The sequence below is a fragment of the Phaethon lepturus genome, unplaced genomic scaffold, assembly GCF_000687285.1.
Source record: "Phaethon lepturus isolate BGI_N335 unplaced genomic scaffold, ASM68728v1 scaffold26032, whole genome shotgun sequence".
In the NCBI taxonomy this organism is placed as follows: Eukaryota; Metazoa; Chordata; class Aves; order Phaethontiformes; family Phaethontidae; genus Phaethon; species Phaethon lepturus.
Window position 1 is genome coordinate 9,248 of NW_010524522.1, and position 15,963 is coordinate 25,210.

General features: G+C 40.4%; 1 protein-coding gene across 1 annotated transcript in view; it reads right to left on the reverse strand.

The window, feature by feature from the left end:
- Positions 1-15,963, reverse strand: part of LOC104617232 (neuron navigator 2-like) — a gene marked incomplete at both ends in the record, with an annotated part of 27,420 nt that overhangs the window by 3,890 nt on the left and 7,567 nt on the right. The window contains 5 exons of the mRNA XM_010282487.1: positions 3,825-4,013; positions 6,175-6,335; positions 8,497-8,541; positions 10,901-11,368; positions 15,263-15,963. The exon at positions 15,263-15,963 is cut by the window's right edge and continues 1 nt beyond it. Of these exons, the coding sequence (XP_010280789.1) occupies positions 3,825-4,013; positions 6,175-6,335; positions 8,497-8,541; positions 10,901-11,368; positions 15,263-15,963 (1,564 nt within the window). The remainder of the gene's footprint in view (positions 1-3,824; positions 4,014-6,174; positions 6,336-8,496; positions 8,542-10,900; positions 11,369-15,262) is intronic.

A 15,963-nucleotide genomic window follows, 5' to 3' on the forward strand; every position in this document is an offset into this window, starting at 1 on the left:
GGCAGATACCCTGTGATTTTTCCCCAGGTACACCTTTGCCTCTGCTGGGAATCAGCAGAGATGGAAAATCCTGAGATGGAAACTGCAGTAAGACCATTGTTTTTCATAGTTGCTGTGACCTCTCTACCATTAACTTGCTTAACTGCTTCTGAATCCACTGATACGCTTTGTCTGTGATAAAAAACTCTTCTCGCGTTTAGAAGTCTAATTCTTTGCAGTCGTTTTAGACCTGCTGCTGAATCAGTCAGTAAGTTCCTTAAGCGTCTCCACACCCCTGCGATACGACAAGTAATGGATAGCCAACCTCTTTATAATGTACTAAATGATATATTATCACCTCCCTTCAGTCCTAATTTTTCCAAGCGGAAGATCCCTAAGCTATTTTCTTCATATCATAGACACTATGCACTTAAGATCTTGTCACTTCTCTTTTTACCTGCATTTTACCCTTAGGACCGCCTTTTTCAAGATGGGAAGCCCAAAGTGCAGGCCATATTGCACAAGGCCACCGATGGACTCGTACAGAGAATATAAGATCATTTTCTCGTTTGCCTCTCGATACTCTTCCTTTGTGCAGTTTTTACTACTGGAGACGTATTCAAAAAAGCAACCATACCAACTGGCCAGAGGAGAAACAAATCTCCTTACAATGGATTGGGAAACCCACATTTTTGAGTTAGCATCAACTGGAATTTTTAAGATCACACTGGGAAGTTAAAGGAGGAAGGAAGACTCAAAATGAAAAAAAAAGCATAAGTCTGGGAATCATGTTCCTGCCTGGTAAAACATCACCACTGCTACACTTGAATGTGTATATAATTTGAGATTTCTAGTTTCAGGGTCAACTAAGGAGTTAATATTTTTGCATAATTTCTTTTTAAAGTATCTGCAGATGGCTACTTTAAGGCTATTTCATTAGGAGCCTGAAGGCAGTTATGCTCTTGATGTGATTCCTGTTTTTTGCAGTTAACATGCATCTGCTTGCAGGCTACAAACCCGAATTGTTTTGGAGCTATTATTTTAAAGCACTATAAATGCATATGCAAGCATGTATAATGTTTAACGTTAGGAAAGACACGGTCTCGCCACGATCAACTGTCCAAAGAGTAGAAAGAACAACAGGTATTGCAGTCAGTAGTACAAAAAAGAATAGAAATGTATATCCCAACGCCAATGAATTTAATTCCTTTCTCTCTAGGCAGCACAGCTCCTGGAGAAGACTTATGGCCAGGGAAGCAGATAAATTGGATAGTCAAGAGACCACTCAAGTTTTAGGCTGTGCTTTTGCCCCTGAAGTTCTGGATAGTCTGGAGGCTGCTCCTGCTGGCATCTCTCCAGTCTCAAAACCCTTCCTATCAAGAGTTAGGTACGGCAAGGCTGACTAACATTTCGACCTACACACCGTGTTGTGAGAGAACATGACTGTACTTCACACCGTGGAGACAGAAGAAAAAAAGTCTTTTAAGATTAAATCCTGGCCCTGCTGAAGTTAGTAAGGAACAAGTGTCTTGTAATCTTATGTGCTAATAAATAATTAAGAAGTAGGTTGGTAAGCTTTATTTAAGACCTGGATTTATGCTTCATTGACACTGGCTGATTTGTATAAAATTAATTTGTCCATTAACCACTAATCTAATTTCTATAATACTTTGTGATCTATTCTCTCAAGATGAAGGTGAACGACGTATTCATACTTTTTGGTCTATTCTCTCATTCTGTGAAGGTGAATTAGATCCATGGGTTTGAAAGCACAGGACAACATGCATGCCATATTCAGAACCACTCGTTCACTTATAACTTATGATTCCCTGAGAAATAAAGGAGCTAATAAGCAGGCTGTACCTGCCTCCTGTACGGCCACAGAAGTGACTGAAGTGACTGAAGACAAAAATACGGAGACTGCACGTAAACATTCATCCCAGCTGGTAAAATATTATCCTCTTAGGTGCCAAAAATTTAGGAAAATCTGAAAGGAACTTCTTCAGCATGTACACTGTAGGGTCAAATTCCTTCCTTGTTTACAAAGCTAATCTTTTTCCACTGCTTTCAAGTCCATACCTTGGTAGGGTTTTCTTGGACTTCATTTTCGTGACTTTCTTTTAAATGAATTAAAAGCGTTTCGCAGAACGTTCCACGTAACTCTTCGCTTTTCCTTTCCTTTTTCTAAAATGGTTCATCCTCAAACATGTAATACTTATTAAATATTACTCCAAACTAGCCTCTCCCCTGGGCAAGAATTTCTGAATTATAAAAGACAGTTTAACCTCCAACACTGCTGCAATCTTAAGCACACTTGAAAGACTAAGGTTACAATTTTTTTTAAGAATGTCTTCAATAAAACCTGAGTAAGTTTTGCTGTAGTAGCTCTTTCGGTAAATCACTCAAATATAACACAGACGCAGTGATTTAAATGCCTTCACAGATTATATTAAGGAACTCTTCAGTAAGAGCAGAACTGTTCGTCACAGAATGGAATTCAACTGACTAAGTATCCAGCAATCTTTGACTGTTCTCACGATCACCCAGCTTCTGAGAGCATGGCACAAAAAAAGATTAATTCCTGCAATGACACACTTTTCAGCCCTACAGTGGTATTCTAATGATTTTCAACCCCTAATGAAGATCCTCAGCCATGGGCCTCTAAAGTACAATTAACTGTAATGGAGTCAGATTGGCTAAATTCAATAATGAATTAGCCCTGAATCTTTCTGGAACCATATCCAATGCGCATTTTCCATCCCTTCCAATGGCAGAAAATTGATGGGATAACCAGTCTCTCCAGGAAGGCACGTTGTGGCTCTTGAAGGCCCCAACAAACACTTAAGCGTGGCTCCCATGCATGCCTGGCTCTAGCAGAGCAGCAACAACGGGGCACCGGTATTAACACTGCTGAGTAAGTGCAGGTCTTCGGCAGTGGAGGAAGCAAGCAAGCAAAGGCTTGTGTGACCTATAGTGACAAACTACTTCATAGCCCACCAAGCTCCCAGCTCTTGCCAGAAAGGAGATTTAAGACTCAAAGAGCTAACACTGGAAGAGCTTCCTATGACCTTCCTATGAACCACTCCCAGAGCTCATCCCACGCTTGACTTCTCAAAGTACAACACTTGAGGGTTTTAACGTGTGCTCGTAGCTGCTCCTGCTACAGCCTTTAGGTCATTTTATCAGTAGCAACCAAACCAAGTATTTATTTATAGGTAACTGACTTTTTCTTCTTCTATTTACGTGGGCTTCTTTTATCAGATATGATTATATACTTGAAAAGATGATGAGGAATTAAAAAGAAGAGCCTAGACGTTTTGAAGAACTACTCATGTCCCTTCTGTGGAAGCTGTGTAATATCAACCCAGGACATTCAGTAGAAATAAAAAGTAAAGACAATTTGAATACAGATTAAATACTGGAAAAATTAATTGGGATAGAAACAACAGTCTGTCTGATATCAATTATTTATACTACAAACAGAAGTGGGGAGGCCCAGGTTCAGGAGAATACTCCCATTCAAGGAAACACTTCAATGTGCTAACTCTGAGCATGAACTACAGTCATTTTGACATCACTAAACATGTGTTTAAACAATTTCTTGAACAGCGATGGTCTAGGTACAACATTTACACACTTTTCTATATCCGGCCAGAAGGATCACTGAACGAGTATCATCAGAACAATGATGACTAGGACTAAAGTTTTATGTAACACTGAGGGCTCCACACAGAGAGAACTGTGCTCTGAAGTGACCCCTACGCTGAACTGAAAGGCACCAAATTTATACTTGGTGAGAATGCCATCTTCTGATCGTTTCCAGCACCATCACATACTTTACCGACCTTCTTCAAAGCCATCGCGGAAAGAACCAGACCGGCTCATGGTTCTGCTTTTCTCATCCAGGGACATCGAGCTATTCCTGAAGCGCGTATCACTATAGGGGTCATAAGGACCATCTGCATTGGAAAGGCTGTGGGTTCGTAGCATGGTTGGATTTGACAGGCTCATCTGGGCTGCAGTGGTTGGGCTTGCTATAAAGTCAAGAATAAACACAAATTTATTTGCGCGACCACAAATTTTCATACCTAATTTTTGTGTGACTACCAAAAAACTTTTTTTTTTTCTTTAAGACACAAATTTTTTATGTCATCCTCTCCAGGCTTCATTATTTTTCCAAATTCAATGAATTCAAATAAGAGGTATGCAAATCAAGCTAGTGAATAAGAAAACTCAAGCAAGTAAAGTCATTTTAAACACTGGGTGCTGTGCCTATGCTTCTACAGACAAGCTCAGTCAACTCACTAACATCCTGTAGGCATGAACTAATTATCCCTCCTTTAATTTGGAACAGTCTTTCCTCAAAGAGGACTAAAATGCCTGAAGGAATTTAAACCAATACTTTGCCTATATAGAACAGGCCTTGTGAACTATCTCCTTCAAAGGCTTCAGGTTCCCCCAAAATGTCATTTTTATATGTATTTAAGTCACAAATTTTCAGAGCTTTAGTTTCCTAATAGTTGTATATTTCAAAATTGTTTCTTTTCACTATGAAGTCCTAAGAAATGTGAAATATCAATTTTGCCTCAAAAGCCAATACTCTCCCTGTCTAGAGTTCAAAAAATCTCCTCCAGTTTCACATTTTTTAAAACAACTTTTGTGCTAAAAGTATACCTGTTATTTACTAAGAACTAGTTGATTTTGGGGGAAAAAAAGAGAACAATAAAATTGCTGTTCAACTGGCAGGTTCCTCTTGGTGTGCTGTCATTGTCTGTGTTGGGCTGAAGGTTGGACTTGATGATCTTACAAGGTCTTTTCCAACCTTAATGATTCTATGAACTGATACAGACTATTGTAGAAGATGTAGTAATTCGGTTTAAAGCTGCTTAACTTTCATATCAACATTTGATATTAAATTAAACGCAGTGCCCTCTCTTGACTCAGATATCTTCAAGCTCTTTTCTTAAGCACACAGAAAAATATTTCTTTTTTTTGTTTGTTTGTTAACTGCTTGTGGCCAAATAGCTTTTTAAGCTCAGTAATGTAAGTAATCTTCAAGAGTCTCCATAGTTAACTTTCTGGGCCTAAGCCTACTTTTTTTTTTGACCATTGAGGTACTTTCATGAACTTTCGTGACAGTTTGTTAGCTGTTGGCAATGTAATTACACTGTGTGTATGTTCAGCTGAAATTTTGTTAAGTGTTAGTTTATTTAAAGCTGTTTGTTTAATCCGTTTCCTTTCAGCACACTCGAAGAAAGGCTCTAAAACATCACTGCTGCAACTCAAAACTGCACTAGAAATAAGTGACCGTGTAAGCTGCTGCTAGTTCACACAACACAAGAAGTTCACAAGTCTAGGCTTAACTATTTTGCATACTATTTCTTTATCATTCTAGAAAAGATGGAGGGACTTCCGAAAGTCAAGAAGAAACAAAATACATCTGTTCGACACAGTACTTTCCAAATGTCACTTAACGACAATATATATACTGTTAGGATTTATTTACATACCTAAACAAATTGCAAAGGCAACTAATATTTAATCTTCGCACCAGAGATGAGCACTACTAGCGCTTTAAATTAGTTTATTTCAATTGCTGATATGGTCAACTACAATCTGCAATGCTTTATGGATCCTGTCAATCAACTTTTATCGTTTTCTTTATTTAAAAAGCGTTTACTTTTGTCAATGCAATGAATTGAAGGAACGGCCTTTTTTGCTGACTTAAAATTATTCTAATTTTTATGTAATATTTCAGGCTGAGCTTTGTGCAATTTTCCAACAAACCTCTTGACAAATACATACAAAGTTACAACAGCTTGGACTGATGAGACTGGCACATATAGCAAGTAATATGCTTAGATTTTAAAGCAATATTACTAAACAGGTAGCCAACGTCTTAAGTCCTGTAAATACACCAATGTGTGCTATTAACAAATAGCTCTGCTGAATAGCTCGCAATTTATATTAAGGCATCTGATTACTCCCAGAGAAGTCTTTTCGAAGAGTTACTGCAAGTATGCCACCTTTGGGCATATGAGATAATAATGCTAATTAGTCACACATTTCAGTGAAAGCGCTTCCTGAGGTTGAACCTGTGACTTGGAGCTGCTGAAAGAAAATTATATTGTGTAATATGCTATTTTTGAGACACACAATGTATTGCTATGATTATCCAAACAGATAATTATTCACCAAGCTGTGAGAAGTTAAATCTAGTTCCAGAGGGTGATGTTATGCTGGATCCAGATGAAAATGGAGAATTGCCAGCAGTATCCTGAAGTCCTCCTGCTGAATGGGACCGCAGCCATTCTTTTGCATCTTCTTGATTACGGAGTTGGGAGGATGGCGTATACCTGCAAAAACAAACAGTTTTTCAAAATGAACTGACATTTCTTTAAAACTTAAAAAAAACCCAAACAAACCACCATGAAATGTCACATGACTTGGGGAGGGAGACAGGGAAAGAAAGGTGGAAGAACTCTCATATGAAATCTAAGGATTAATTATATAAACCCAATACAATTCTGAACTAAAGAGCTGCTCCAAGCTGTTCTAAGCTGTTCTTAATTCATTCCACCTCTGTTTGGGGAAGAAAACCCCACAAACTCCTTTCCTGTGACTCAGTAGTAACCAAACTAGAAGTGAACAAGCAGCTAGAGATACAAGTTGTGCCCTACAGCACTGCAGAACACAATGTAGTGTGCATTACGTGTGTATGATTTAAAAATAAAACCCCAATTTGGAAACCCTTTCCTCAGGTTATGCCAAAATTCTATCATTATTTTAATATTTTGGTGCTTTTTGTCATATTATAACGAAGTTCAAGTCAACAAAACCATTATCAGATTTTCAAACAAGTTGTGACCCAATAATTCATATTCCAGAGACATTAATATAAAGGTCTGTGGAGGTGTATGCCATTCAGTTAAAAATGAATGGCATTAAATCATCATAAAGGAAACTACGTTTAGCCTTTTCTGAAGGCAAAGAAAATAGCGGAAAGGTTGTTTATGCCAACATCAACGGCAAAACACCCGCTGGCTTCGGCTTAAGCGAAGTTTTAAATCTGCTTCTGTATATGCCTGAAAAATAGGCACGTTACCACGGGCGTTACGTGAAATACGTGATAGCGAACAGGTATCACCAGAAAGAGCATCGTGGAAACACTTGTCTGCTGATGGATTCCCGTGTCTGTCTTACGCTATGCCATGTGTTTTTGAGAAATACTTATGAGTTACTAGCTCTCCTTCCAAAAACTAACCACTTGGAGCCTGTTATTAGTTGATATTATCTATTTAATTAATTCGATTCCCTCCAACTAAATACTCTAGAGTAAGATAGCACTTGTTAATACTATTTTTAAATCAATGCAAACACTACAGTAATTAAAATTGCAAAAACTCAAACTACTTTCTTCTGCTTATGCCTCAGCACTTAAGCAACAGCCCCTGTCTATCGGCATCTCTTAAATGTTGCACATCTATCAGTTTTTTAAGAAAGGGGCTTTAAACAGTCATTTTACTTTTACACACTATGGATTTTTTTTTTTTTTCAGCATTAATACCTACCTCTTCAGCACTCAAATGTTTTGGTCTTAAAAGAGAGTCTTTATTTATTAGAGACATACTTGAGAACCACAGCAACATTTTAAACAAAATGCCATTTTAAGAAAGGCTTTTAGCACTCGGCTTCATGGGACAAAGCTGCTGTGAAGCACGACGTGTACAGCGCAGAATAAATTGCAGCTGCAACTTCAAGGCGTCAGCTCAGTGATCCTAGAAGCTGCAATTTTCTAAATTGTCTAGGGTATCTTCTGTAAATTCTGTAAACACTTAAAGCATTTAATTAATACACCTAATGCTGATAATTCTGCTAGAATTGCTTGTATCAATGGAAAAAATCTTTTTCGGTGCAGGTTTTTTATGTTATAAAAATCACCACCTTACAGATATACAAAATGTATGAGAATACAATTGCCAAAAGTTTGTTTGGGGATTTTTTGTTCTTCTCTAGAAGAGTCGAAGTTATGTCTAAGAGCCTTATATATTTAGGTATTCCGAAGCAAACATTTTTTTAAATTAATATGTCCAATCTCATCCTAAAAGGTTTGGCATGATACCGAAAACCTTTTCTATTTGTAAAACACCACCAAGGTTCCCAGGGTGAAAATGATTTCAAGTCATTCAATGTAATCGCCATAGAAGCTGACAAATTATCGTTTTCAAGCGAAGCCCAGTGACAGTTTATGAGATGCTTTTCAGCAATTCAGCCAGCAAAAGCCACAGTTCTTGCTCAAGCGGAGAAGCCACTGGATGAAAAAAAGCACAGCGGTCAACGGCCTTCTTTGAGGATGAAAGAAAGAAAGAAAGAAAGAAAGAGAGAAAGAAAGGAAGGAACAATATTGTTGCCACCTCTCGCAAACGCTGCGACCATCACCACCAGCCACAACAGAAACACAAAGCAAAACTCCAAAGCCACAACAAAAGCTGTTAAACCGTGTGGAAACACCAATACCTGAGTCCCTTCTTAGGCAAAGTGTTCCTATCAAGATGTGGGTCGCTGCAGAAAAGTTAAAAGAAAAGAACTTCAGAGGAGAACAAAAGGGAAGGAATAAGATCAGGACGAAGAAGGACGTACAAACATCTGCATCACCTTTTCAGAGGAAAAGGTGCTGGGGCCTTCCTACAGAAACATGCAAAAACCTCCTTACCCAGGTGTGGATTTGCACAAACATGCATCTGGTACCATGCCAACGAATCTCATCTGCTCACAGCGTGGTTTTGCTATCTCTCCTACCCACAATGAACAAAAATGGCTCTTGAAACGTCAAATGGATGCTTAAAAATATGCTTTTCAGCAGGCGTGAGGCAGACTATTTGTGAAAACTGATGAGAATCTTCAAGTCCAAACCCCTCTCTCATCATTTCTTTCAGCAGACACCATCTAGGGAATGCAGCTAATTGCTGTTGTGCAGCTGCAATGTATAGCAGGAAAAGTATTGAGCCTAGACTGCTTAAATTTCCAAATCTTAGCTTAAATTCCATTAGCTAAATAAAATGAGTCTATTAACCATCCAAACCCCAAATATTCAAGTTTGTATTTTTACAACTTGATGAACTTGTAACTAAGCAGAGTCTGTTAATTTGATTTTAAAGAAAATATCCATGTGCTTAAATGAATGAATTTAATGACAATCCTTACAGTTAAATTACAGCGTGGGAGTGATTAAAATTACAGCAGTAAGCCAAAGTGAGCTAGAATGTTTACATTCAGGTCATCTTTTCCCAATTTTAGCATTCGTCTTTACAAGGGTGGATGTACCCAAGTCTCTGCAAAACACTCATGAGCCAAACTGCAGTAAAAGACTGAAGACAGTGAATGACACGGGGACTTCACGACAAAAAGGACAGGCCCGAAAGGCAGTGGGAAAAGCAGCATGCCAGAGGAATGCTGAAATGCTAGTGAGAGTTTAGATCGGTAGAAAAAAAAATAGCAAGGTTTTCAAATTGCCTTTGGCAAAGAAATGAGGGGGGAGGAAAAAAATACCCCCTCAAACCAAAAGATGTTCCCAGTAACAAGAGCAACACCAAAAACATGCCAACCCTGCCATATGCCGTTCTCCGGATTGATTTAGGTAGATGGGTGGGGTGTTTGAGGGGACTCTCACTGGCATGTCTTTGAGTCAGTTCACACCTCAACGACGAACACAGCAGAGGACTCAACTGAGCAGAGTCTGTCACAAAACAATTTGCTTCACCGAGATGGGCAACAAAACCTACAGCCTTGTGCATACTCCTGTCCTGAGACAGCATTACCTGTCCTGTCTCCTGGGCAAAGTATTTCGGCAGAATTTGGGGCTAGCAGCAGGGGAAGAAAGAGGGCTAGAAGAATCAGTCCAACGAGACAGAAAACAAGAGAAGGAATATTAGAATGAAAAGAGGAGAAAACAGAAAGGAGTTATAATAAAACACAAACAGAAACCCAAGCTGTCAGAACATTATAGTCAGCAGTAATTTTTTTCCATCGAGATGCAACTACAAAAATACTGCTACTTGACAAAGTAATTACGCAGCAGGATATAGCCGATTTCCAATGCTTGCAGGGCTACTACCGCCTTCCACAAAAGGCCGCTCAGAGAGCATGCACTGCAAGTCATTGTCTGGCTTATCCCAACGTTAGCTCCCTGTGCCGTTAATACAGCTCCGATGCTGAAAAAGCAGTCCTGTTCCCTCCTCCCTGCTCAGGTTGTTCCCAGCTCCTACTCTGTGTCCACACAGATACCGATGAATCTCACCGTTTACGGAGCTGGGGAACTGATCAGTCTGAAATACAATTCAGGTGATCATTTTTCAGATGGATTCATCTCCCAGTCGGGTTCACTAAGCATTCACACGAATGCCTGTACCTGTAGGGAGCAGCTGGAGATGGGACAGGGCAGCAGGGAGAGGCTGAGAAGGGATCAAGAGACTGGGGAGACAGGGACTTCTCTTTTCAGCATGATTTCCAGTTTAAAAGCTTCTCGAATGTTACAAACATGAAGTTTAACAAGAAACAGTTGGCTTCTCAAATCAAAATTATAACAATGCTGGAGTTTTTTCTGAATATCACTATCAGATCAACTTGGGTGGATAATATATGATGCAAAATTCAAATATTAGGTATAACATGGTGGCAAGAAAAGTTGTCACATTGGCTACCACAGCAAATTAAAAACCTCACCTGAACCCACCCTCTTGCTCTGGACTGGGCTTCTAGCCTGGAACGTCTTCTTTGCATGTTCCAGTAATACCTTTCAGTATTATCGTGTAAGAAGCACAGCTTGATTCTGCATCTACAGTGTTGGCTACTGCTGCCACGACTTCATTCACATTTGAGATACATACAAGCTTAATGGATACGAGAGAAAAAAACTACTAACCTTTCAGACAACGTAGTCTTAACACTGTTGGTTCGGACAAAAGGAGTCAGAGAATCATCTTTAGAGGCTGGAATCAAGCCACTGGAGGAGTTATGGCTCAGCCCACCTCCACTGCTCAGAGAGATATCAATGGATTCACAGCTGGTATGAAGGCTGCTGACAGACTGATATCCAATGCCATCCTTGCTAACAGCAGAAGAGCTACTTGCGTTGGTACCCCACGTTAAACTGTTGGAAGGAGCTGAATGTGCTGAACTGGGACTAGAAGCTAGTGGAGACTGGTTCATATCTGTGTTTTTACTGTACAGAGGACTGCTGCCCCCACTGCTCAGCATACCGCTGCCCGATGGTGAATCGAGATTACCCTGCTGGTTCATAGTAGCGTGAGGATTGGAGATGACTACCGAATTTTTCATATTTTCAGCTGTTGTGATGGGAACTTGTTTACTAGGCTTGCCACCAAAAAGTCTGTAAAAAAAGATAACACGAAAAATTCATAAAATGGAATATTAAATGTAAGGATATTTTATATCTTGTTAGCTTCAGAAAACCAACATTAAGTAAATGATCCTAGATTGGACATAGGCAACTATAAATTTACGAATCTCCTTGCCTTCACGCTGCCTTCAATAAAGCCTGGAGAATTAAGATAGCTTCAAACCTGTCTTAGGTGTGTCTTCTCTGAATCATCACATACTACTTTCACAAAGCTAAAATACAGCCTCACGGAACGAAAACACAGCCGTATCGTCTCGTGCTCCTTATGGAAAATGGATACCAGAGAAACACCGCATTGATTAATCCGAAGCACGGAGTATTAGAGGTTGAAAAGCTTGTTGTCCAGGCAAATTCTGTGCAAATCACTGGGTGCTCTGCACAGAAGCAGCGTTTGCTGGAATGTTACAAGAAAAATATTTCCCGATATCAAATGTAGGTTTGTGCCATTTCAGGAGCCAAGCTGGCTGGAAACTATTTTTTTGAAGTGTAGAATGAGATTTTACCTGGTTTGGCACCTGCACCTGGCTCAGCAGAAGACTAGCTGAGTGCCAGAACTAGTGCAAGGGAGGGGATCTAAGAGCACAGTTGGCGGAGGATGACTGCAGCTTCTCCAGTTTGCATGACTTCTGCCAAAAGTGCACAAGCGTCTTAGAAGTAAACATGCTTAAGACCAGATTATCAGTCTAAAACTGATCCTAAAAATTATGAAGGAAGTGTATCTTTTCACTCTAGCTTCAAACAACCACCCCCAAACGTTGCTTCTGTTTCTTCCACTTAGCTCCTGTGACTGCCTTTGGAACCTCAGCTTTCCTCACGCATACCTACATGGATTTGCTTTTTTCTTATTAACAGTGTGGAGAATTGGAGATGAAATCTTTCAAGGCAGGCATCTGCTGGACTGTAGTCCTCAGAATAGAGGTCTACAGCACTTCAATACAAGAGCTCCTAAAGACTTATGGGTGGGTACGCACCGCGCAGAACCCCTCTCTGCTTTTGAGCACGCCCAGGTCGTCTGTACCAGCCGTGCACATGAAGTCACTTTGTCCAACACTTCACAGAAACACAGGCTGTGTCATACAGCTGGGCACCCTACAGCAGACGTGCAGTAAGTCCAGCCATGGCCAGAAGCACCGTGCTGACTGGGTGGGTGCTACCTGCAGCTGCAGTGTACCTGTGCAAGATGCCTGGAACACATCTCGGCTGGATGGCTGCGGCCGCATACTGGCCACAGAGCACCTGGACAACACTGCTCGATGGGGCTAAGATGCCAACCTACATCCACCTCCTCATCCAGCACTGCTCTGTGCCATGATCCTCTCAGCACCTGGTGCAGACAGACACTCAGAAACCTGCACAAATCTGGCAGACTTGGTTCACCTGGACACCACACCTCACTGATCAGGAGACGCTGACTTAGGTCAGTCTGAATGATAAAACCCATTCTTATTTTGGATTTAGAGACATTTAGAGTCTAGGTTTTATTTAGAAATAACGTCATTAGAGCGAGTATGAAGAAAAATGTCAAACCATATTGCAACGATACATGGTCTTCTGCTTAGGGCATTCCTAAATTCCTGCTCCTATGCCACTGCATACCACCTCTCCAGTTGTACTGGGGGAACTGTACTCTTCGAGGTAGGGTCCTAGAGCTTAAAAAAGCCCCAACCACCCACACAACAGTTTTACAAGTTGTTTTTAAGCTATGCAGTCTTCACCACGCTGTTTCACAGCACCTCCAATAACGCTATGAGATGCTACGCTGCGGCACAAACAGAAACGTGTTGCTGCCAAAGGCGGCGTCTGGTTGAACCACAACCTCAAAACAAACGCCTTCACAAGAGGATGCGGGCTGGAGAGCATTCCTTTCAGTCCGGAGAAAATCCAACCCAGCGAGACAGTCACATCATTACAGAGGTTAACTCTGGAAGGACATACCCTACAAAGGAGGACACACCCTGCAAGGAAGGACATCTGTTTATTGACAAGACTGACATATCTGAGTTGGCTCTTGGGTCACGCATGTCTCCTCCATGTCTCCGTTAACAGAAAAGCAGTGTATTACATATTGCAAAGCACAAGGGCTCAATGTAATAATAAAAAGTATCAAGACAAATGATGGTTTCACTTGAGGGATGTGCCAGATACATAATACCGGAGCTAAAGGGAACACTGAGAGAACAGAGACAGTGGTGGCCCTCATTGCGGAATTATACAATTCCGCTGGTTATGACAGCGTAGAAGTTATGTATGTTTGGAGACTTACAGGTATATCTATATCATTACAGAGGTATGGGTTCTAATCAATTTGATAATATTAAAAAATTACAGGGCCAAGAGGAAATATGCAAAAAACAATGTGTGCAACTTGTCTCAACTGACCCAGAACTGAGCTCAAAATCCTCTTAACTGTCATTCCAGAGAACAGTAGTAAGTAGATACGGCCCAGTTCAACTCTGACGCATTTCAATACATGAATATTTAGACATTCTGGTGAAAAATTCAAGAGTGAAATTGTAAATCAAATGAGGGCACAGTTAAATCGAGCCTCAGTGTCTTCTCTTTGAAGTTTCATGTATTTCTAATGTAGTATTTCAATTACAAGGCTAGCAACGTGGCTTTCTAGTAATCAAAAAAAATTTCCGATCAAATTTCAAGATTTATGCGCCCGAGACTTACAACACTGAAAATCTGCATTTCTCATGGGGTACGCTATAGAAATGAAAGATATATTGGAGTCTTTCTTTTTAAGTAGCCATTGATCAAAATTAAGTCATCATTCTAAAGGACATGGCTTATCTAATGATAATTGGGATTAAAATAAATGAAGTATCTTGAATTAGCCTTGCATAGGCTCTTCAAATAAAACCACCCATCTAAAAAGAAACAGTTTACAACTCTTCACAGCGTTAGCCTAAGCTGCCATCACAGCCATTACGCTTGCACTGGTGCTTCAGATGGAATGTGGCTTTCTCACATCACTGGAAGCAGGATGATGTAGCATAACTGTATGGGTATTATGGGCGTCAAGACAAAATGAAATGCAAAACACCGCAACTTGAAACAGACAAGCTACTCAATGTCAAATTAAATTGAAAAATAATATTAACAGAACCTTTCATCAATATCAAGGCTTTGACGCATACTGCATCAACAAACTAATTCCTGACCAACTCAATGTTGATGTTAAAATAATGTGTGAGGTAGTGGTGGAGAAATAGAAGACAAAAAAGACTTTTGTTTAAAAAATATTATTAAAATAAGAAAATTCAACCCAGCTTAGACAGTAACTTTACTTAGGGTTCTTCTATACAGCCGAATAACCTGATGTTATGAGTCTTCGCAACACACTAGCCTAATCCACACAACTGAAAGATCGGTTTGGGTTAGGCACGTGAATCTACGTATGGCAGGTCAAATTATGCCGCTCTTGTCATGAAAATCTGAAATAACTCTCCTGTTGTCAATTTACAATTCGATCCACCACTGGAGTATTACCAGGCTTGTTACATATACATTAGTGCAAGAACTCTTCAGTAACCTTCACATAAGAAATGTGAATATTCCTGCGATAACTGCATGGATAAAGCCTTTAGGTAAGATTTTTTTGTAACACAACTGCCAAGCTTTCTGCCAGACAGTGTTTTTTTTTCCCAAATGCTAAATTTTTGGTGTTCTCATGTGACGTACTGAGTATTTACAACACTGGCCAACCTGTTTACGTGAAATTAAAGGCAAATACAAAGACCTTGATGCAGGACACTAAATAGTAAGTGCTCCACAAAACACAGCCAGGCCTGGCTCGAAGAGTCCTGATCATTCAGCTCCGACTAACATCATTGCACAATCAACGAATTTGTTGCCTACCTGCGCAAAGTGGGAGAGGCCACATCGGGGTACTTGGCTCCTTGCTGGTGAGTACTTTGAGCTCCGCTAGAAGCAGTCTGTGATGCAGGGTTCACTTTAACAGAATTACATGAGGCCACGCTTTCGTTGTCAGACGAAATCCCTTTCTCTTTATCAGTCTGATTGACTAATCCTGGCAGAGAGTTTCCAAGGATTACCTTGGCAGGCTCTCTCATTTTAGGGACAGGCAACCCAGCTGACTTGCTGCTTATGTTGGAGTCTATGCTACTTGTGCTAGATCTATTCCCAGCTCCACTTCTGCTACTGGATTTACTGGGCCGGGGTAAACTACGATACTGAAGATTAGTTCGGGCGCTAAGTGCTAAGTAGCCATCATCCTGGTTCTGTGAGCCATCAACACTAGTCTTCCGACCAGCGGTCCTACCCATGAGTCCAGATGACTTTGGGATTTTTCCCAGGGTAGCCGATCTACTGGTGATAGTTGCCCCACTGGCAGTGATTATAGTCATGCCTACGGCTGACCCACTCTGTTTCTTAAATCCGAATGTATTAGCATTAGCAGCAGCTGTTCTAGAGTTACTTGTGGGAAGCTTTTTGGATTCATCACCACTGCTGCGTCCTGCATCTGATGGGGAACGTTTAACATGTCCAGCTTTAGGAGATAGTCTACCCTTTTCTGATACCTTGGCGTCATCAGTTTT